At 38.1% G+C, this 23,976-nt stretch overlaps 1 protein-coding gene across 8 annotated transcripts in view; it reads left to right on the forward strand.

Moving 5' to 3' along the window:
• ralgapa1 (Ral GTPase activating protein catalytic subunit alpha 1) overlaps positions 1-23,976 on the forward strand; it is a 227,405-nt gene that overhangs the window by 186,155 nt on the left and 17,274 nt on the right. For 5 of the 8 annotated variants that reach the window (XM_067991491.1, XM_067991483.1, XM_067991488.1 and 2 more), the window contains one exon: positions 12,005-12,129. In XM_067991491.1, coding sequence (XP_067847592.1) covers positions 12,005-12,129 — 125 coding nt within the window. Of the gene's footprint in view, positions 1-12,004; positions 12,130-12,886; positions 12,919-13,450; positions 13,619-23,976 lie in introns of those variants that run through there. The other 3 variants (XM_067991484.1, XM_067991487.1, XM_067991486.1) reach the window with 2 other exon arrangements.

Raw genomic sequence — 23,976 nt, forward strand, 5'->3', positions numbered from 1 at the left:
AGTGCACAGAGGGTATGTGAAGTGGGATTTTCACAGGGAAGCTACGGCTCCTGATTTCTTGTGATAAAGTGTCAATGATAGAAGGTTTGGCATATGGTTCAGTGTGATAGGGAGCTTGGGTCAGTGCCTTCCTCAGCTTTAACTCATCTTGATTCAGACAATGGCTGCTTAGCATTGTTTCGCTGAACTCTAATCAAGTGACACGAATGGTCTACTTAACTCTGTGTGGGAATAGAGTCCTGTGAGTATTCACAATCGCAACATTATGGCTTCACAAACTACACAGCAATTTGAGGAGACCTCATGACTAACTTTCTTAATTGTGGATTCACACTGATCATCTGTAGAAGTTAGATCTAATTGCTGTTCTAATTTATTCCAGTTTTTTAAATGCGCTTTGAATGACAAAGAGAAAAATGTAATTAGAGCCATATTGTGACTTCTTTTGTGTTGCAAATTTTTTAAATTAAAATGTTTTTAATCAAGGTTGAGCAATTGTTACATTGGTTAGGTTCCTTAATTTTGTTTTGATATTTACATTGTAAAGTATTGTGAATCCTTTTATTTTAAGCATTCTATATTTTTAAAGTTACTTTTCCAATGATTCAGGCACTCTTTCATTTAATGCAATTTCCCAATATTCTTTTTCTTTCTTTTAATACATGCATTATGCTCTCTGAATCCATTTTATCATTGCTTTGTATGTATTTCAATTTTGAATTATGTTTCCACACCAGTTTGTGGAAACCTACATTAGTAAAAGTCATACACTTATTTCCTTATCTGTCAGAAAATATATTGTTTTTGTTAGTTGCCTGGAATTTGCTGGAAACTTCCTTGTTTGGGTTTCCTATCCCAAAGAGAGTTACGCTACTGATGTGAGCAGTGTGTGTGTCAGCAAGCAGCTGCTACTGTGGATTTGGGGTCTGGAATCTTCCCAGCCTAGCACTTGAAGAATGGGGGGGGGGGGGGGGTCAAAAAAACACAGCTGAGTTCATAGGCTATGTTGAAGGCTTAATCCCTTGTTATTTTTGGTTTTCTATTTGTTTTGGGAAAGGGAATTGTAACTGATCTGAACTTTCTCCATTAACTGTGTAGAAGTGCATTTGTAATGGGGAATGTTCCCTTTGCGCTATCCCCTTTTTCAAAAAAAAAGAATCCAACACTTTATCTTGTGGTCAAGCAAATAACTAATTAAAGATCCTGGCAGTAGTGGCCAATTTAAATACTGTAACTTTTAACTGGGAGTGGCGCTGTGCTGCCCAAGCCATTATTTTGGTTTATGTTTTTACTCTGCTAAACATAATCTTTACGTAGAGAGTAGCTCCAAGAAAATGAATGTTGAAATCCAGTTATGTGACTTGTGCTGCACCACAGGCACATGACTATATACGTGGCAATATAATGATTTGAAGTTTACCAATCTACTGCTGCTTGTTATGGCTCATTATGGTGAGGATATAATGGCTCAGTATTTACTGTCAAAATAATGATGAGGCTAATGGCGCTTACCGTTATTTACGTGCAAATCGCACAGCAGCTTCAGGTGAGGGCAGATGCGAGGTTAAACACAAAAATCCGGAAGTTGCTGTCCGAGATCCTTCTCTTGTGTTGCAGATATTTTAAATTAAAATGTTTTTTGTTTAATCAGGGTTGAGCAATTGTTACATTGGTTGGGTTCCTTCAATTTTGTTTTGATATGTACATTCACGAAAATTGTATCTCGTTGTCTAACTCACCATTTAAATGCATTGAACGGTGTGAAGTTCCTGTACTTGCATGGTAAATACGAACTAAACTGTGCACAAAGTTCGGGCTTGTCCATTTCAGGCTAAGTTCCCTTTTTAACAGTGTGATCAGTCTTAATTACTGCCGAATAACTTCTCTAGCACTGAAAATTAACTATTACAAGTGTGGAGACTCATTCCTTCAGTTTTTAATTGTTGCTGGAGATTTTTTTTAAATGTTTTCTTTTACTTTTTCTTTATCTTTTTTTCTCTCTCTTAATCCAATCTTTCTTTCTTTCCTTTTCTTTATTTTGCATTTAGTACCTGATTTGACATTGAATTCACTATTCTAACTTACACTTCCTGATTCAGACACTGTGCTGGCCATTAACAATTCTTCAATCTGATTGGCTACGGAAATACACAGTTGCTTGCCCTGTTCACACAGGTCCCAGGGGCCCTGTAGAGGGTGCCGTGTAATTTCGATCTCCTACTTACAACAACTTGCCCTGCAAAAGCTCATGAAAATTAAATGGGTATGGGCAAGTCTAACAAACAGCTGGTGCCATTCGTTCGCCGGCTACAGTAAATTCTGGCCCAAGATGAATGGCCATCCTGGTTCAAACTTTACGGAAAGGGAAAAACACTAATTTGGAGAAGATTGACACAACTAGCTTGCATTAATGATAGCATCCAAGTGATCTGCATGTGAATGGGAAATTATTTATCTAAAATGTGACCATTTGGAACTGATTACAGGTCAGAAAAATATTGTTGGGGTAATGTGCCTGATAGATAACTGCCCTACTGTTATACATAATATGATGTGCCTCAAGAATTTGCCCTAGGTTAAGAATCCTGTGTGAACAACTGGCAGAGAAAGCACTTTAGGGACATAACATATTTTTCCTACTTAGTGTTTTAAATCATTATGACACCAGATTAGGTGTATAATTATTTCAGCTAATGAGTGGTTTCACTAATCAATAATTGTCATTTTCACAGTATAGTACGTCTGGAAATTAAGATCCCAATAAAAAGAAACAGTACATGTTTTGCATTTGAGATTTTGTAAATTTGCATTGTAAGAAACCACTAAAGTTTTCATAAAGAAATATTAGCTCTCATCCTCAAAGAACTGAAAACCTGTGAATCATAGACTTAATTGGCCAGAATTTGCTATCAGCATAATGCTGAGGCTAACGGCGCTCACCGTTATTTATGTGCAAATGATACAGCAACTTCAGGCGAGAGGCAGATGTGCGGTTAAACGCGGAAATCCAAAAGTTGCTGTCAGAGATGTGCCACTCCGCCGTTAGCTTCGCGAAAACAACACCTCACTGTCTCCTCACCATTGAAATGCATTGAACAGTGTGCTCGCCACAGAAAGTTAATTCTTGTCCATTTCAGTCTAAGTACCCATTTAATGACATAAGTGTTAATTACGGCCAGTCAATCTCTCTAGCATTACTAATGTGGAGTCTCATTCCTTCAGATTTGAATTGTTGGAGATTTTAACAATGTAAAATTTTAATTTTTTTTAACTTTTACTTTGTCTCTTTTTTTTCTCTCTTAATCCAATCTTTCTTTCCTTCTCTTTATTTCTCTTTCTGTAACTGATTTGACATTGAATTCACCCACTCTAATTTATACTTCCTACTCAGTCCTTGTGCTGTTTATTTCACAGTCCTTCAATCTGATTAGTTAAGGAGATACACAGTTGCTTGCCCTGAAACCGCAGGTCCCCGATGCAGTTTCCCTCACTGCAATGTTATCAGCTCGCACTTTCAGCAACTTGCCACACAAAAAATTTTAAAACCTAAACGTGCAAGGGCAAATCTAACTGACTGCAGACACTGTTAGATGCCCTGCCACAGCAAATCAAGTCCCAATGTTTTGCTTTGCTTTGACATAAAATTGTTTATTGATAATGGTTTTAAATATATCCATAATCATGAATGCCTCAATTATGGGACTTAACCATTTTCACTTATATTTTTAAGATGTGGTTGGAGAAATATTCAGTTTACGTTAGGAACTTTGTTGTGAGTGTCCCAAAACAGTTTTGCTTTGCATCTTTCATAAGTTGCTTAGTGTTAATAATTTACTATTTGTCGTTATACTTTACAGCCGGTTTTGGAATTAGTCAGATGAGAGTTGTTCAGTAGTTAATTACCAGAAGGGAGGTTATCTGTTATGGTGAAATTGTGTTTGCATAGGGGTAAAAGAGAGGCATCAAAGGATGAGTGTTGAATATTTATCTTCCTTTTTTCTTCTTAATTTGACATTAGCTGTAAACTATAAGCAATGTTTACTTGGACAGTGCTTTATGCAGTGTTAAACAGTGGCTGGAACATGATGCGATTTCCTAAGACAAATGACTAGTTCAATAATTGGCAGATTTGAAAGAGGTCATGCAAGGTCCACACCTAAACTGACTGTCTACTATTAACAGCCTGTGATTGCAGTGCTTGAGCACCTGTCATGGATTTCTGGTCATCTGGCAGCCCAAAACTGAGCTAAAGTAGTACCAGGTGTTCTGCCTAATTGAGCCATGGTATAAACAATATACATGTTGTATTGTAACTGAATGGATTAACATAGCTTTCCTGGTTTGCAGAATCACATCTTTCATTCTATTGGATATTGTAAATCCCAAGATTCAACAATTAAAATGTGTTGTGTGACAGTGCTAATGTAACACTTCAGGCACCTTGATAAGTTATGATAAAGGATTAATGTTCAGATGCATTCAGTATCTCTGAAATACTGCATTATCCAGCCTTGAGCTATTTTACTCAGTAATGAAAGAACATGGGTCTTAGTTAGTACCGAGTAGCACAGCTTGGTCTTGCATATTCTAAGTGGTTCAGATGAAAGAACTGGCAATAGTAATTAAGGTCTACATTTCACTGCTTGCAAGTTAATTTGTTTACTGCAAGTGTGCTAGTAGAGATCAAACAAAATCACAATTTGTTATTGGCTGTTATATTTAAAACTCCCCACCCCCATTTACACACACGATATATGTACTATATATTGTGTGTGTAACAAATAACCTGATATTATGTTGCATTAAATCTATAGCACCAATTATGAATTGTTTGAAAGGCTTAGAGATTGGGAGTATTATTTGTGTTGGCATCCAATAGATAGAGAAATGTAATTCCTTAGTCAGAAAATCTTTGCATCAGTGCAATAAAAATAGTCTTGCAATAGTGTAGCCCTGAAAATATTTGCATAAGTTAAAATTTAACTTAGCATTTGTTTTATGACCTGTAGTTTCAGAAAAGACAAAGTCAAAGAGAATATTGCTTTTTCTGATTCCATTCCAATTAAAAAATGAATCTTTTTAAAGGTCAGTCGCATCTGTCCCTAACTTTCCTTGTTTGGAATGAATGCATCACTTATTAGTCCTTGTTCTTCTTAGTAAGCATGACAGTTTACTACCATTATAATTTTTCCTGGATTGAAGTAAATTGTTCTCTAATTGCATTTAGCATTTGATTGCAGCAGCTGTCTGCTGTTTTTTTTCCATTCCATTGATAAGTTATTACCAGATGACAATTTGTAGAAAAAATCTGCTAATGTGTACTGTTTAATCACCATAATGTAACTCCAAAACCTTTAACACTGAAACCTATTCTCACTTAGGAATATGGATTGTTCCATATAGGGACAAGGATAAATTTATACCTGGTTCATGAAATTGTTCACCTTCTGTTCAAGTAGAAGTGCTTGTTTTGATAATGGGTAGCTATAATAACATAAGAAATAGGAACAGGAGTAGGCCATATGGCCCCTCGAGCCTGCTCCGCCGTTCCATAAGATCATGGCTGATCTTCAACCTCAACTCCACTTTCCTACCTGATCCCCATATCCCTTGATTCCCTGAGAGTCCAAAAATCTATTGATCTCATCCTTGAATATACTCGATGATTGAACATCCACAGCCCTCTGGGGTAGAGAATTCCAAAGATCCTCAACCCTCTGAGTGAAGAAATTTCTCCTCATCTCAGTCCTAAATGGCTGACCCCTTATCCTGAGACTATGTCCCCTAGTTCTAGACTCTCCAGCCAGGGGAAACAGCCCCTCAACATCTACCCTGTCAAACCCCCTCAGAATCTTTTATGTTTCAATGAAATCACCTCTCATTCTAAACTCGAGAGTATAGGCCCATTCTACTCAACCTTGCCTCATAGGACAACCCTCTCATTCCAGGAATCAGTCTAATGAACCTTTGTTGCACCCTCTCTAAGGCAAGTATATCCTTCCTTGGCTAAGGGACCAAAACTGTATACATTATCCTATGGACGTTCATATCTTTTCTTCCTAGTGGTACCTCCTGTGTGAAAAGAATGGGAAGCTATCTGTACCAGCATGTCTAGAGAAATAAATTATCATTCCACTGGGAATTTTCAGGGGCCCTAAGATACTGCACCTCTAATGTGCTAACAAGCTCATTTTTATACCCTTACTTCAATCATAATTTTCAAGAGATGGCTCTTAGTAGAGTGCATCACACAGAATGAAAAGCACCGTAGGTGGGAGCTCCAGTAATCCCATTTTTTTTTCTCTGAAAAACAGAAAATTTGTTTCTGGTAATGCAAGAGCCCCGCATTCTCTATGCAAAAGACACTGCTGTGAAAAGGGCACCATTAGCCACAGTAATTCTGCAGCTGTGAAGCTACAGAGAGGAAAAATACTTTTTTTGAACAAAGCTGTAAAAAATGCAGGGCCACACAAGCATTTTAGTTGCTTTTACTGCACATCTTCTATTGCTATACAATATCATCACGTGTGGTAACAGTAGCAACTTACACATTTCTAAGATTTAAATAGAATATACTTAGTTATTATAGTGGCTAGTATTGCCCTACCAATTGGCTTAATTTATATATTAAGCCAAAGCATACATAATGTAGTGTTGTGAAAACAACTAATATTAATAAAAGGAAAAGCAGTTAAGAAACATGAGATGAAAGAATGAAGCGATGTAAGGGTACAATGTAAGTAAAGAGTGGAAGGTTGTAGAAATGTTTAAAGCACATTAGGGATTAAAAGATTAAGTCAAAAGATCCCAGCTATTCACATGCTAATCTCCAGTGTTATAATGGCAATTACTCAGTTACCCACACATCAGCGGAGAGGTCTAGGTATGATTCTATATTGTATTGAAGATCGTAAAGCTGAACAGCTCTGAAATTGGCCAAAAAGGTTCCTGATGTGCAGTTTAACCACAGTGAGCTCTTTCAGAATCATGGTAAACCAAAATAAAGGAAACCAGTTTCCTTTCCTGGTTTTGTCTGGTTTGTTCAAAAATGTGTTACAGTATATATCTGCAAGCTGTTTTCTGGTATGAAATAACCCACTCTGAAAACGTATGGCATTCTGATGTGAATAATATAAACATAATATCATTGCCCATGTGTGGGACCAGTAAAAAGTTTTCAGCTTTACAAGTTTGAGTGTATATTAACAGTATAACTACTTGGCCCCCTCTTATTTCTCATCTACATGCTGCCCCTCGGCGACGTCAGGAAAGGAAAAAATTTGCAGGGCTACGGGGATAGGGCAGGGGAGTGGGACTGGCTGGACTGCTCTTGCATAGAGCCGGCACGGACTCGATGGGCCAAATGGCCTCCTTCCGTGCTGTAACCTTTCTATGATTCTACTTGTACACTGACACCCAGCTCTACCTCACCACCACCTCCTCCCTCGACCCCTCCACTGGCTATGATTTGTCACACTGCTTGTCCGACAGCAAAAAATTTCCTCCAACTAAATATTGGAAAGAGTGAAGCCATTGTCTTTGGTCCCCGCCACAAACTTCATTCCCTAGCCACCGACTCCATCCCTCTCCCTAGCCACTGTCTAAGGCAAAAAAAGTCAGTTTGCAACTTATTTGACCCATGTCTCAGCTCATCTGCTGCTGAAACCCTCGTCCATGCCTTTGTTACCTCTAGACTTGGACTATTTCAATTCTCCTATGGCTGGCCTCCCATCTTCCACCTTCCATAAACTTGAGCTCATCCAAAACTCTGCTGCCTGTATCCTAACTCACACCAAGTCCCGTTCTCCCATCACCCCTGTGCTTACTGACCTACGTTGGCTCCCGGTCCGAGAATGCCTTGACTTTAAAATTCTCATCCTTGTTTTCAAATCACTCCATGGCCTTGCCCCTCCCTATCTCTGTAACCTTTTCTAGTCCTACAACCCTCTGAGATCTCTGCGCTCCTCCAGTTGTTGCCTCTTGCGCATTCCCAATTTTAATCGCTTCACCATTGGCGGTGCCTTCAGCTGCCTAGGCCCTAAGCTCAGGAATCCCCTCTCTAATTCTGTCCATCTCTCTACCTCTCTCTCCTCCCTTAAGATGCTCTTCAGAATCTACCTCTGACCAAGCTTTTGGTCACCTGACCTAATATCTACTTATGTGACTCTGTGTCAAATTTTGTTTTATCGCACCTGTGAAGCGTCTTGGAAAGTTTTACTACGTTAAAGGCAATATATAAATGCAAGTTGTTGCATATTGAAAACTGCTTTCATCCTGGCTGTTAGTACTGGAAGCCAATATGAACAAGTTACTAAATTAAATTAGTTGTGACTATCAGGGATTACCCAAAAAAAGTTGTCCCTTTCCAAAGTGTCTTCATTTTTAAAAAAAGTCTGCTAATGCACTACACAGATAGATCAGAACACGCAAAATTGGTTTGCTGCTTCACTAATGGCTCAGAGCGTTAACGCGGTGAACAAGCTGAGTTATACAGACCAGAAAAGGTGCAGAAACTTTATCCAACTCAGGCTTCCTTTCAAGAGAAAATGTTGCTTTGTTGATTTGAGGCTCTTGGCTTTTCTCTCTCTCTCTCTCTCTCGTATCCTAAGAACACCCCATTTGCCAATTTACCAAGGGTTTCTCTCAACTGTTATCTACAAGACAGCTTTAAGGGTAATTTGCATGCTTTCATAAATAATCCAGCATTCTCTTGATTGACAGCTGAAGATGACTAGTGTTTTGGCACTGTTGTGAGTCAAACTGACAAAACTAGGCCCATTTTCTGTTAAGATGCCTGTTGTTGACATGATCTTTCTCATTTTGTAAATATGATTCAACCTCCACTTACAAGGCTGTCACCTGACCACTCCTTTGTTATTCTGCCTATCTTGAAGCTTTTGTAGGCCCTTTTATGGTACATGCCAGGTTTTAGGAGAACGGCCTAAGAGTGCCTCGCTCCTGAATTTACACAGCATTTGTGGCACCATTCTCTCTCTGAACTGGCAGTGAAGTGTTACGCTGTGCTTGCATATGTGCAAAGCAGTTGTGTCAAATTGACCATTGCACGTGCACACGCAACGTAATAATACAATAAAATGTGCTATACTGTGATGTTATAACAGTGATGCCTAAGTGATTAAATACCATCAAGGGGGTTTGAAATGCTTCCAAATTGCTCTGCCACCAGTGCAGCACTTTTAGTCGCCAGAGTAAGACCAGCAGCAGGCATTAAGATCCAAAGGAAAACTGGATTTGGTAATAGGACTAAAAAAATTGGCCATTTTGCCTGCTATGGGCAGGAGCCCTGGGGTTATAGGAACTGGTTAATGAAGATCAATATAAAAGCAGCTTGTATGTATGTGACACAGTTAGGCAAAAACAGTTGTTGAATTCCTGCCTTCCTCAAAAGAACTGGGCTGCAATACCAGAATGTGGTCTTGTGTATAGAAGGGACAGGAGGAAAGTCCACAGCTTAGATGATGGCCTATTTGTTTATGGCTTGGCATTACCCACTACAGATGTGAAAGTAATTCTCCCAAATAGATTCTCCTTCCTTCCTTTTAAAAATAAATTATTTTGAAGGCTAAATATGAGCTGCACTGCACTGATGGCTGTTTTATTGTTCAGTGCTGGAATTTTGGACCCCACCTGATACTGTGGAACCATCTGAACCTTGGTACCAGTGGTATTGAGATATGAACAGCATTTGTGGCAAGTCAGAAGTTAGCATGTTCAGAAGCCATAGTGATTGTGACTGCACTCCCAAAATAATTAAACAAAGGGTATCATTTTCTGCATAGAAATAATGCACAGCCATAAGACTAGAATTACACTGCAGGCTACACCTTGAACTTGGTGACACAAGAGTTTATGCACGAGTGCAAGTACATCTTGTGGGGCACTCCCCAGCCAGTTATTTTTTTAATGTTAAAGCATGAGCGGGAGTGTTGAAACTGAACTGTTTTAGAAGTAAGTTTGATAAAATGCCACAACTTCCAGTAAGACTGCCTGTATATTTTCTAAATGTAACTTCACACAAAGCTACTAGAGATGGTCTTGCACCTTCTGGCTTCAGTGCACTTGTGAGTCGGACAGGGACTTGACTCCTGAGTTACAATGTAGATGGCAATACACATCCAGAAATGTTTCATATTTGTGCAAAAGTGATAGCATAATGGCACTGTAATGCCACTTCCATGTCCAATTTTTGAAATGTTCACAGATTTCACAAAATAAATCTGAAATAATTTATAGTAAATACAACCAATAACTTGACTTTGTACCACAGTTCTGAAGAAAAATAAGAGACTATAAACTAAATCTGTTTAATCCTCCAATCTTTTTTAATAAATTGCTTGTGTACAAGCCATAAATTCTAATTTGTGAATGTTGCATGTATTTTTATTTGAAACTTCAAAATCATCATGGTATCAATTGAAACTGAGATCTAATAAACTAAGAATTGTGAGCTGGTGTTCTCAGTATCTTGTAATTGGTGCTTGTATTCAGAAAAAGTAAAGAAATCCTTGTTCCAAAATGGCTATCTCCTGAATGTAGCTCATGCAATCACTGGATTTAATCTCGTGATCCTTACATTAAATACGTTGTGCTCATATATGCAAGTTTTGGCATGACTGCATATTCTCAGCAAGTTGCAGCTTGCATTTTTATAAAACCATTGCAAGAAATCTTTGTTTCCCCCCCCCCCCCCCCCTGCCCTGTAGCATTACTGAATGTTTACAAATGTTTTTGTTCCAAACATAAAAACAGTACCACAGAACTTTGAAGAAATTGATTCACCAGCACAGATGTAAAAATTGTGCTGGGATGCTATTTATCAGCTTTTTGAAAACTGAAACTGCAAATCATGTAGTCAGCACGTTTATTTTCCTCTGATAATTGCACTTTGTTACCCGCTGCTCCATATTTAGATGTCTGTTGCGCAGCTGTTGATTAAAAGTAGCAGAAATATTTTGTGTCTCTCTGGCCCATTCATTTGTCTATAATTGGAAAAAAAATGACAACTTAAGCCCACTGCAAGAGCATGTTTCTTCGTGTATTTTAATGGAAACTAACCTGTTCCTGCCTGTTTTATTTCAATTAAACTGTCACTATAAGGATGCTTTACTTCAAAGCTGGTATCCTCCACAGCCATTTCAGTGTAAACATAGCTGCTGAGGCATGTTCTCACTGTAGTCTGGATTGTACAAGATGTCATATTTAATAACTTATATTCATACAACTAATACAAAGTTAGAAAACATTTTGATGTGTTGACCGTATTTATTATGTGGCATTAACTGTCTCTTTTTACCAAAGTCAACTGCTCATTGTAATGCTAATTAGAGTTGCATGTACAGTTGTATTAAAAGCTAATTGACCTGTATTTCTGTTTTCTGAGCCAGCATGCTTCATTATTTTTAACAACTGGAGGGTTGCATTTGTGATTGGTGAGTCTTTTTGATCTCCGTTTTCCTCAAGTGAAATGAGTTTGAGCAATCTTAATTTAATTCTAGTTACTGAATCCACAGCATAAATCTGCCCATAATTCAGGATTTGATTACTAAGTAACATTATTTAATCTTACCTACAGAGTCATTAGTTATTAGTATGAGAACTGGAGAGGCCCTAACAGTTAGTATGAGAACTAGATATGTCAGTGGTAATGCGAAAGGGTATACCCTCCCTCCTGTGGAGATTGAAGTGCATTATCAGGAAAATGTAGAGGGAGCTTCCCCTGCATGTAACCATTGCAGCTTCATTTTATTGTTTAAAATGCTGGAGAGAAGCTAGCAGTTATTCTGATTTTCTCTTGCATTCTCTTACTCAGTGGGCTTAGAAATTCCCATTCTAAACTCTGAAGTACCAAGCCAGGACTTTTCCAAACATGGTGGAAACACAACTTTCTAGTTGTCATGAGTGATTAAAATGAATATTTGTCCACTTGGTACTTTTGTATGCTGGTTAGTTCAGTTGGTTTGTTTACACTTAACTCGAATGTCAGCTATGAGGAAAGAGCTCGATACCTGGAAACAATTGTGCAACACCATCAGGAACCAACCACTTTTGAGGATTTTGCTGCCCAGGTCTTCTGTCCAGCCCCTTGTCATCATTTACCATCTGATTCAGGTAATGGCAAATATTTTATCTGAGTTTGAATTCACAATAAGTGAATTCCCAAAACAGTTTCATACTAGTTGCAGTTCTATATTTTTGATTTGTAGCATTTGATTTCTAAACATTAAATAATATTATTGTTACTTTAATTACAAGCACTTATTTCTGGTCTTAAAAAAAAATGACATCTGTTGTACGTTTTTCCCTAACTTTAATTATGGTATTGATTAGCTAGAATGTCTGGATGAACTAACTGGTAACTACAATGCAACTTTATGATTTTGTAGAAAAATTGCAATTTTAATATAAATCTAAAAATGTATGGCTATTTTCAGAGTTCACCAAAATAGGCAAGAGGAAGTATTCTTTCTGCAGAATTCCTACAAATAACCTATGGTTTCTCATTCAGGAAAAAGGCTTTTCTGTTTTGCATTTTATTTTAAATTGAATGAGTAAGATTTGTCTCTGTCTTTTAAAAAGAAAAAATATCAGTTTAAAAATTTACTTGATAGCATTTCCTAAAATGTGTAACAAGCTTTTTTTAAACTTTCTCCAGAAATGGAACAGATGAGAATTAAAATGTTGTTACATCTTTGTTGTCATTCATAGGTTTGTTTTATAGCCTTGGATTTCTGGTGGTATTGATATCAAATGGTATTATCAACCAACTTTGATATTTATAGAAATGGCAAACTCAAAACCTTCCTATCCTGTGCATATCTACCTTGTATCAAAGTGATTATTTTTATTGTTTTATTTTCCCCTTTAGATCATTAAAATATCAGTTCTGTAAATCAAAAGGTAAGATTCAGTGAGAGAGCTTATGTTCAGGTGACTTCCTACCAGAACACTAAAAACTTAACAGTTTAAAGCAAACCTTTCTGATGCTCTGTTCACACTAAAAGGAATGTTCACACTAAATGAAAATTTCCCCAAGTGTTTTGTTTAAAGTATTTTCTTTGACTAAAGAGTTTACTAACCAGGCCTGCACGTCATACTAACCTTTCAATACTGAAATTTGTTTAACAATGCAGGCTAATTTGGACAAATAACCACCTCTGTGCTCTTTTGTTTCCCTCTTGCATGAACCAGAAGCAATTGCATTGATATATCCATATATAATGTACTGTTTGGCACTAATGTCAGCAGTAAGTACGCTATATAGAAAATAAGTTTTTAAATGCAGTAAAATCATAGATGAGGTTTGTAACTATAACAATGTTTAAAGAGGGTATTTAACTATCTTTGGCTCTTTTTTAAAAAAAAAATTAAATCATACACATTACAAAGAATTGTTTGCTTCCTTCTTGTGCATTTTTCTATTTTTTTAAAGTAATGAACGCTGATGACTTTATTGAGAACTGGCTTGGAGGAGTTACTGAACCTGGTGGTGTGCAGGAAATGTTAATTAATAGATTTAAAATTACCTGATTGCTGAAGCACTCAGAGCTAATAACCATATCTCTGATATTAATTTAGCTTCCACACATTGTAATTCTTCCAAGACTTTCCTAATGATTTTTATAGCATTCTCTGCTTCAATAAATATTCAAAAAATTAAAATCAAAGTTAATCAAAATTCTTTGTATTTCTTTAAAAGTATGAAACTCATTTCTTTTTACCAGATGAAGGGCCTTTGGAGAAGTTCTAGTACATACTACTATTCTTGGTCACAGTCTAAAATTTAAGAAAATACCTCATTCACATCTTTTTAAAATAAAGGCAACTAAGCTGTATTTCTAAAGGTTTCTAAAGATACTTTAGAATCATAGAAGTTTACAACATGGAAACAGGCCCTTCGGCCCAACATGTCCATGTCGCCCAGTTTATACCACTAAGCTAGTCCCAATTGCCTGCACTTTATACTAGTATGATGGGTCACTCAGAAGATAAGATAAAGGTCATATGATCACTGCAAAATGATTAATGTGCACAAGTAAGAATATATCATAGTTTTACCCAAACACAGTAATCACACCTGAGACCTTTTACATCCTCACTTTAACAAAAAATGGTACAGGCAGATGTAAGATTTGTCATTCTAAAATATTAGTTTAAAAGTAAAATATTTATGTTGGAACTGGTTTAATGAACATTATGTTGCCTAATTGCTAGTAAGTTATTAATAACATCATGAAAACTAAACCCATTTCTAACTGCTTAAGATTTAAAAGTCTTAAGTTAGAACAACACTTTTACCCAAATAAATTTGTTTGTTGCATTTATGCTGTCTTTTTGAATGAATTCCAAAATTATCCCTGGAAATCTAAAACACTATGGTCCATTTGTAACTAGATGCAGTCTCATTACTATACACCAAACTATCCTGATTGTTTTGACAAATTCCAAAAACTACTACTGCTTTTTGTAAAATTTAATGCATTTTATAAATACTTTCATCAGTGGATTACCACAACCTTAGACATGTACAATCTCTAACAGCCAGAACGGAAATAAACATGACACAATTGAGGACATTTATGAAGATTTTTGTTTGATTATTAGGTAGTAGTATGACCAAAATATGAAGTAGTAAATGCTCAAAACATCATTTAACATGTAGTCTAATTTTATAACCTAATTTTATAACCCAGCACTCCATCCTTTATATTGATGCAAAATATCATCGATCAGTTCATAAATTGATTTCTTTTTCCCCCTCCATTTAGAATCATATTTTACATAATTTGGTTCTTTGCAGAAAAAAAATACAGTTGGTCTTTGCAATGTTGCCACATGATCACATTGGAGCTGATGGCAAGGATTTACAAAATCACAGTGAAAGCCATGTCAATTCTTGCTCTTCCATAAGTTGGTTTGTTTGATGAAATAATACCACAAATACATGTGCTGTCATGTATTGTACTGAATTTAATCATGTGTAGCCAGAAACTGGGGTGTCCTACAGGCAGTACTTCTAACTAAGATGACTTTGTAAATGTTTCCAGTTGTTTTGGGACTTTTTAATGAAAACTTCAAAGAAGAAACCTAGCTTGAAACCACAGTTTGTTTTTCTTATCTAGATTATTCTTCTTTTATAGTTTCTTTTTTGGTTTTGTTTTCTTGTAGATGTAAACTCTGTGTGGCACATCAGTTTGACAGAGCCGTTTAAAAGGGTTGACCTATTATCATGCAGGATGAGAAAATAAGCAAACATGTGTTGGCTTAAAACAGGCTAAGTGATTACCAATACCAACAGAAGGATCAGAAATGTCAACGGATAGTGAAGCCATTAGAGAATTATCTACAGCTGTTCTTTAAAAGATATACATTAATTAAACTTAAAATCATTTTCCTTCCCCTCCTACCTTCCACCCTAGATGCTGTTATGGAGTATTTTATAATTTAACCAGCTTCAAAAATAACTGAGGGAAAAAAAAATAACAATAGTCTCAATATTTGACTTCCCTTTTTTCTCTACTTCATTTTCTTTCCTCCTCTCTTGAAGGCAGTGACTTATATTGGACTACATTTCCATGTACACTGGCAACCCGCTGGTACGTTAGCCAAGTAGCAGTTCGTAATGTGTGAGCCTGGACAGTGAGTAGCAGGAATCTATTCAACTGTTGGGGTTATCATTCCAAAGACCAATCTATTCTTGCCCAACATCCACTCATTCATTCTTTCCAACAGTCATCAAGAGGTAGAAATCAGGAATGGAAGTCCTTTCAACTTTATTTTTCTTTCCCCTGTCCCTGTTTTAGAGACACTGATGCTAATTTTAGTTCCCCATCCCTGCCCTAAAATTTGCTGATTTAGCACACACCAGGGATTTTGTTGCTCAAGTATGCCGTGGTACCTCATCAGAGTTTACGTATAACTGCTGAGCTATTAGTGAGCCTTTTCTAACATCTTTAGTAGTTTGAAATAGCTAACTTGTTTTAAATTTGTAATTTTGTCCCTGGTGCCCTGAAATTCTTGAATATAACAAACCAAGTGGAGCAGACTTTAAGATTATGTATGCTGTAATACACAGGGTGTGCTACAAGCTAGTGCTACAAGCTAGTCCATACCACCTCGTTTTTGGTTGTTTGATTTGACTGCTTACAAATGAAATAAATCAAGAAACTAGATTTTTCTTCTTAATCTCCCTTTTAACCTATCTTGTTCCTCTTACTTCAACTCATTCCTTCCTTTCTCTCTCCCTCTCTCGCTCCTTTCAGTCTTTTATAAACTGTCTAATGCAATACTGTTGTGTAATTCTGAGGCTTCACGCTGAGTCAGACCTGATCTGCTATATTTAGTAAGTGGTAATTTTTATTCTGCTGTGCATCATACCCCACCTATTTCCATGCTGCAAGGAAGAGACCTGCTATATTTTTTTGTTCATTCTACAAACTTCAATTATTCTAACATTCATTTTCTTCATACATTTTTAATTTTTTCATCAATTCATAGTACTTTTTCTTTTTTTCAGTGAAGCCATAATTTCTTTTCCATTAGATTTACAGTAGTGTACCTGAGTGTTAATATAACTTCAAGTAAAGGAAGGATTGGGGTTTGGGTGAAAACCCATGACAACGAGGTGAAGAACTTAACAACTGGAATTATCATAGACGACCAGGGTAAAGTAATCAACTAACGTGAAGTTTTTGAACAAATAAGAAAATCATTGAAGAACAAATAGATACATATTGTGATTCAGATTGCCCAAAAGCTGAGTGAAATGATAGTGATGATCTTTCAAAAGAGAAGGGTAAATACATGGAGCTAATATGAGACAGCTTTTAGATGCATCATCATTAAAAATTACCAGAAAAGAGGTCGTACTTCAGCCAGTATTTATTAATAAACTTGAGATGCTGGGAAATACCAATAATCATCATAATTGAAGATTTGACCTGTGCTAAAGTGTAGTAAGGCTTATTAAATGTAAGGCATTGGATTTCCAGAGACCTCATTTTAAGCTGAAGAGAAAGATGAATTAAACAAATTAAGACTTTTTAAAAATTTTTTTACTGGAGTGGGGAAAATAAGATTAAGCTTTAATCAAAATGGTTTAATGAGTTGAAAACCATTTTTTTAAGGAAATTAGGAAGAAGGTAATATTGGAAACCAATGTAAGAGAGGCTATGTTAATTGGGTGAATGAGGGGAACTGGAGGAGCAAATTACAGTGGAAATGGTGGGTGGATGAAAGGAACACCAAATCCAAATGAATGAAGCAACTTTAAAATAATGTCACTTCACTCATACCAAGTATGTTGTACTTAGAAATGCCAGCCTGAGTGTGCAACCTCAGCATGCAACAAGTTCCAAATTTTGTATGAAATTGATATGTGTGGGAAGGGATAAGAAATTGGCTGAAGGATAGGAAGTAGTGAGAATACCTGTTGGGAGTTATATCAGAGTAAGGGGAAATACTGACTGAGTGCTCCAAAGATTGGTGTTGGAAGTTGAACTCTTTCTAATTTATGTTAATGATCAAACTGGTCAAACTTTAAAAACCAAACTGGGAGGGCCAGTTAAATCTGACCAGGGAGCCTGAGGTGAATCAGACAAAATATGTGACTGGTGGAACAAAGGAGGATGAGATTTCATATGTGCAAATGTGAAGTATTGCATATAGGAAGAAAGAATGGGTAATACAATTATTTCACAAATTGTGTTGAAATAGCTACGGCTGCAGTTGAAAGATATCTAGAGGCTCAACATGATCAGTCACTGTCGAGTAGTAATCATCAGAACAAATAGAATGCTGAACTATATTTATTGTACAGTAATTGCTCAAAAGGAACAAAACATTGACGGTAACGCTGTAGTTATAGAAGACTCAATTTTGAGCATGCAGGATAAATACATACCTAGAACCAGCAAGCTCAGACTATATGGATTAATAAGCAAATGAGAAATAAACAGCAAAAATTACCTCTACAAATCCTGCAGGGATAAAGGGAATGGGATTCATTGGAATGACTATAAGAACATACATTAACATGTTAATGGGGTGATCAGAGGGTCAGAGAGACCAGAAAAAACATATAGCAGCAGATACAAAATCTAACAGTAAAAATCTCTTTCACTGCTTAAACAATAAGAGGGTGGTCAAAGACGAGGTGCGAACCATAACAAATCCAAATGGCTTCAAAACAGAGGAAAACAGCTTTTAAAATATTCTGATCGATTTTTTTTCTTCAAGTCTTCACAAGGAAAAACATAAGCAACATGGCCTCCCCACACAGATAATGCACACAAAATTAATAATTTCAATAACAATGAGATGTAAGTCCTAAACAAACTCAAAGGGCTCAAAACAAATAAATCATATGGGATACATAGTAGTTATCCCAGAGTGCTGAACATAAGAAATAGGAGCAGGAGTAGGCCATCCAGTCCCTCGAGCCTGCTCACCATTCAGTAAGATCATGGCTGATCTTCAACCTCAACTCCATTTTCCTGCCAATCCCCATATCCCTTGATTCCCTTAGAGTCCAAAAATATATCTCTCTCAGTCTTGAATATACTCAATGACTGAGCATCTACAGCCATCTGGGGTAGAGAATTCCAAAATTCACAACCCTCTGAGTGAAGAAATTTCTCCTCATCTCAGTCCTAAATGGCTGACCCCTTATCCTGAGACAATGCCCCCTAGTTCTAGACTCTCCAGCCAGGGGGAAACAGCGTCTCAGCATCTACCCTGTCAAGCCCTCTCAGAATCTTATGTTTCGATGAGATCACCTCTCATTCTTCTAAACGCCAGAGAATATAGGCCCATCCTACTCAATCTCTCCTCATAGGACAACCCTCTCATCCCAGGAATCAATCTAGTGAACCTTCATTGTACCGCTTCTAAGGCAACTATATCCTTCCCTAGGTAAGGAGATCAAAACTGTACACATTACTCCAGGGCTTTGGTTACACCACACCTGTACAATTGCAGCAAGACTTCCTTACTCTTGTACTCCAACCCCTTTGCAGTAAAGGCCAACATACCATTTCCCTTCCTAATTGCTTGCTGTACCTGCATGTTAACATTCTGTGCTTCTTGTACAAGGACACCCAAATCCCTCTTAACACCAACATTTAATAGTTTCTCACCATTTAAAAAATATTCTGTTTTTCTATTCTTCCTACCAAAGTGAATAACCTCACGTTTCCCCACGTTATACTCCATCTGACACCTACATGCCCATTCACTTAACCTGTCTATATCCCTTTGCAGACTCTTTGTCTCCTCCTCACAGCTTGCTTTTCCACCTAGCTTTATATCATCAGCAAACTTGGATACATTACACTCAGTCCCTTCATCTAAGTCATTAATATAGATTGTAAATAGCTGAGCCCCCAGCACTGATCCTTGCAGCACCCCACTAGTTACAGCTTGCCAGCCTGAAAATGCCCCGTTTATTCCTACTCTGTTTTCTGTCTGTTAACCAATCCTCTATCCGTGCTAATGTATTACCCCCAACCCCATAAGCCCTTATCTTGTGTAACAACCTTTTGTGTGGCACGTTATCAAATGCCTTTTGAAAATCCAAATATACTCCATCCACTGGTTCCCCTTTATCTACCCTGCTAATTACATCCTCAAAAAAACTCAGATTTGTCAGACACGATTTCCCTTTCATAAAACCATGTTGACTCTGCCTGATCAGATTATGATTTTCTAAGTGCCCTGTTACCATGTCCTTAATAATGGATTCCAGCATTTTCTTGATTGATGTCAGGCTAACTGGCCTGTAGTTCCCTGTTTTCTCTCTCCCTCCTTTCTTGAATAGTGGTGTTACATTTTCTACCTTCCAGTCCACTGGGACTGTTCTGGAATCGAGGGAATTTTGGAAGATCACAACCAATGCATCCATTATCTCTGCAGCCACCTCTTTGCCTACATCCTAGGATTCTAAATCAGGTCCAGGGGATTTGTTGGCTTTTAGTCCCATTAATTTCTCCAATACTCTTTACTAATACTAGTTACTTTAAGTTCCTCACTCTCATTAGACCCTTGGTTCCCCACTATTTCTGGTATGTTTTTTGTGTCTTCTATTGTGAAGACAGATACAAAATATTTGTTTAACGTCTCTACCATTTCTTTTTTCCCCATTATAATTTCTCCTGTCTCAGCCTCTAAGGCTACTCTCTTCCTTTTTATATACTTTAAAATCTGTATAATCTGTTTTTATATTTCTTGCTAGTTTACTCTCTAATTCTATTTTCTCCCTCTATCAGTTTTTTGGTCATCCTTTGCTGGTTTCTAAAACTCTCCCAATCCTCAGGCTTTCGACTACTCTTGGCAACATTATAAGCCTCTTTTAATCTAATACTATCATTAACGAATGGATCACTTTTCCCATGGAGCTTTTATTTCTCAATGGAATGTATATTCGTTGAGAATTATGAAATATTTCTTTAAATGTTCGCCATTGCTCATCTACCGTCGTATCTTTTAATCTAATTTCCCAATCTACCTTAGCCAACTCGCCCCTCATACCTGTGTAATTGGCTTTAAGTTTAAGACTCTAGTTTCGGACTTAAGTACGTCACTCTCAAACTCAATGTGAAATTCATCACATTGTGATTACTCTTCCCCAGAGGATCCCTCACTATGAGATTACTAATCAACCCTGTCTCATTACACAAGACCAGATCTAAAATAGCCTGTTCCCTGGTTGGTTCCATGATGTATTGTTCTAGGAAACTTTCTCAGATGCATTCCAGGAACTCGTCCTCCAAACTACTTTTGCCAATTTGATTTGCCCAGTCTATATGAAGATTAAAGTCCCCCACGATTATTGCATTACCTTTGTTACAAGCTCCTATTATTTCTTGACTAATACTCTGTCCAACAGTATAACTACTGTTAGGGGGCCTATGTACGACTCCCACCAATGTTTTCTGCCCCTTGTTCTTCTTTCCACCCATACTGATTCTACTTCCTGATTTTCCGAGCCAAGATCCTTTCCCACTATTGTCCATATGTCATCCTTTATTATTAGGGCTCCCACCGACTTCCCCCCCCCACCCCCCTCCTTTCCATTTTTGTCTCTCTTTTCTAAAAGTCAAGTGCCCTGGAATATTTAGTTCCCAACCTTGGCCACCTTGCAACCATGTCTCAGTAATGGCTCCTAGATCAAACCCATTTATCTCTATTTGTGCCATTAATTTGTCTATCTTACGAATGCTTCATGCATTCAGATAAAGAGCCTTTAATTTTAACTTTTTTCTATTTTCCCCCTTTGATCTTATTCACGGATGCACTATTACCGTTAAACTCTCTGTCCCTTCCTGTCACACTCTGCTTATCTTTACCCAAATCGCTACACAACTCAGTGGCCTTGACTTTTCTCTTTTAGATTTATAAATTTCCCCTCACCTGAATCCTCCACCCCCCCCCCTTTTTTTAGTTTAAAGCCCTATCTACCGCCCTAGTTATTCGATTCGCCAGGACACTGGATCCCGTCCCAACGGAACAGCTCCCTCTTTCCCCAGTATTGGTGCCAGTGCCCCATGAATCGAAATCCCTATCCCCCACATCACTCTTTGAGCCACGCATTTAGCTCTCTGATCTGTTTGACCCAATGCCAATTTGTGCATGGCTCAGGTAGTAATCCAGAGATTATTATCTTTTGAGGTTCTGCTTATTAATTTGGACCCTCCTCAAACTCCCTCAGCAGAGCCTCATTCCTGCTTCTACCTATGTCGTTGGTTCCTCTGTGGACCACGACAACTGGATCCTCCCCCTCATGCTCCAAGTTCTTCAGCTGCACCAGACAGGCAACGCAGCCTTTGGGACTCCCGGTCGCAGCTGCAGAGAACAGTATCTATCCCCCTGACTATACTATCCCCTACCATTACCATATTTCTTTTTATTTCCCCCCCTCCCCCCCAACTTGAATGGCCTCTTGTGCCACGGTTCAGTGGTCAGTTTGCCCACCCTCCCTGCAGTCTTTGTTCTCATCTATACAGGTAGCAAGTACCTCGTACCTGTTGGACAAGGTCAAAGACTGAGGCTCTGCCATCACTGCATCTGGGCCCCCATACCTGCCTGACTTGCAGTCACATCCTCCTGTCCCTAAGCACTGACCAAATCTAAACTACTACCTAACCTAAGGGGTGTGACTGCCTCCTGGATCGAAGTGTCCAGGTAACTCCACCCACCCCCCTCCCTGATACATCGCAATGTCTGCAGTTCGGAATCCAGCTCAACAACTCTGAGCCGAAGTTCCTCGAGCTGCAGACACTTAGTTTAAGTTATTAATTTAATAAAATAATAGTTATAGTTTCCCAGCTCTTGGTTTAAACCACTGCCCTAGCTTAGAGAACAAATAAAGGTAATACTTACCTGCTGTCCTGTGATGTCACTCCTTGATTATTTTTTGTGCACTCTCTCTCTCCGCTGCTCCTTTATACCCGGGTCTCCGCTGCCACCTCCACAGCGCTTAATATCCCCGCTGCTCTCGATGTGCTCTCTCCGCTGCTGCTTTACACCTGGGTCTCCGCTGCCGCCGTGCTTTATATCCCCGCCACTCTCATTGTGCTCTCCACTGCTCTTTTATACTCGGGCCCCGGGCCGCTGCGCTTTATATCCCCACCACTCTCGCTGTGCGCTCTCTCCGCTGTCTCTCTGCTGCTCCTTTATACCCGGGCCGCTGCGCTTTATATCCCCTCCCCGCTCTCGCTGTGCTCTCTCCACTGCTCCTTGATGAACTAGACTGAGGAGGAAATTTATGAGTCGCTAACTATCATTTTGAGGAAGTCACTGGACACTAGGGAAATGTCAGTAGATTTGTAACAGGCTAATGTGTCCATATTCAAAAATCATACACAGGCAAATACAGAACCATTATCTTGCTTCACTCCTGTGTAAATTAATGGAGTTTATTATCCGGTGTAAACTTGAAGATGGTCTGTACACTAATAGCTTATTAAATAGCAGTCATTGTGGACAAAGGAACGTCTATGGATGTTGTTTACATGGACTTCCAGAAGGCATTCGATAAAGTCCCTCATAAGAGACTGTTAGCTAAAGTTGTAGCTTATGGAATTGAGGGCAAATTATTGACCTGGTTAGGAAATTGGCTGAGCGGCAGGAGACAGAGTAGGGATAATGGGCAGGTACTCAAATTGGCAGGATGTGACTAGTGGAGTTCCACAGGGATCTGTGTTGGGGCCTCAACTATTCACTATTTACTAATGACTTAGATGACTGGATAGAGAGTCACATATCCAAGTTTGCTGATGACACAAAGATAGGCAGCACTGTAAGCAGTGTAGATGGAAGCATAAAATTAGAGAGATATTAATAGATTAAGTGAATGAACAAAATTGTGGCAAATGGATTTCAGTGTAGGCAAGTGTAACGTCATCCACTTTGGACCTAAAAAGGATAAATCAGAGTACTTTCTAAGTGGTGAAAAGTTCAAAACAGTGGACGTCCAAAGAGACTTAGGGATTCGTGTACACAGATCATTAAAATATCATGGACAGGTACCGAAAAATAATCAAAAAGGCTAATGTAATGTTGGCCTTTATATCTAGAATACAAGGGTGTAGAAGTTATGTTACAGCTATACAATGCCCTGGTTAGACCACACCTGGAGTATTGTGTTCAGTTCTGGGCACCGCACCTTAGGAAGGATATTGGCCTTGGAGGGAGTGTAGCATAGATTTACTAGAATGATACCTGGACTCCAACGGTTAAGTTACGAGGAGAGATGACACAAAGTAGGGTTGTTTTCCCTGGAATTTAGAAGATTACGGGGTGATTTGATCGAAGTTTTCAAGATATTAAGGGATAGGGTAGATAGAGAGAAACTATTTCTGCTGGTTGGGGGAGTCTAGGACTGGGGGACATAGTCTAAAAATTGGAGCCAGGACTTTCAGGAGTGAAGTTAGGAAACACTTCTACATGCAAAGGGTAATA

This window comes from Heptranchias perlo, chromosome 10 (genome assembly GCF_035084215.1).
Source record: "Heptranchias perlo isolate sHepPer1 chromosome 10, sHepPer1.hap1, whole genome shotgun sequence".
In the NCBI taxonomy this organism is placed as follows: domain Eukaryota; kingdom Metazoa; phylum Chordata; class Chondrichthyes; order Hexanchiformes; family Hexanchidae; genus Heptranchias; species Heptranchias perlo.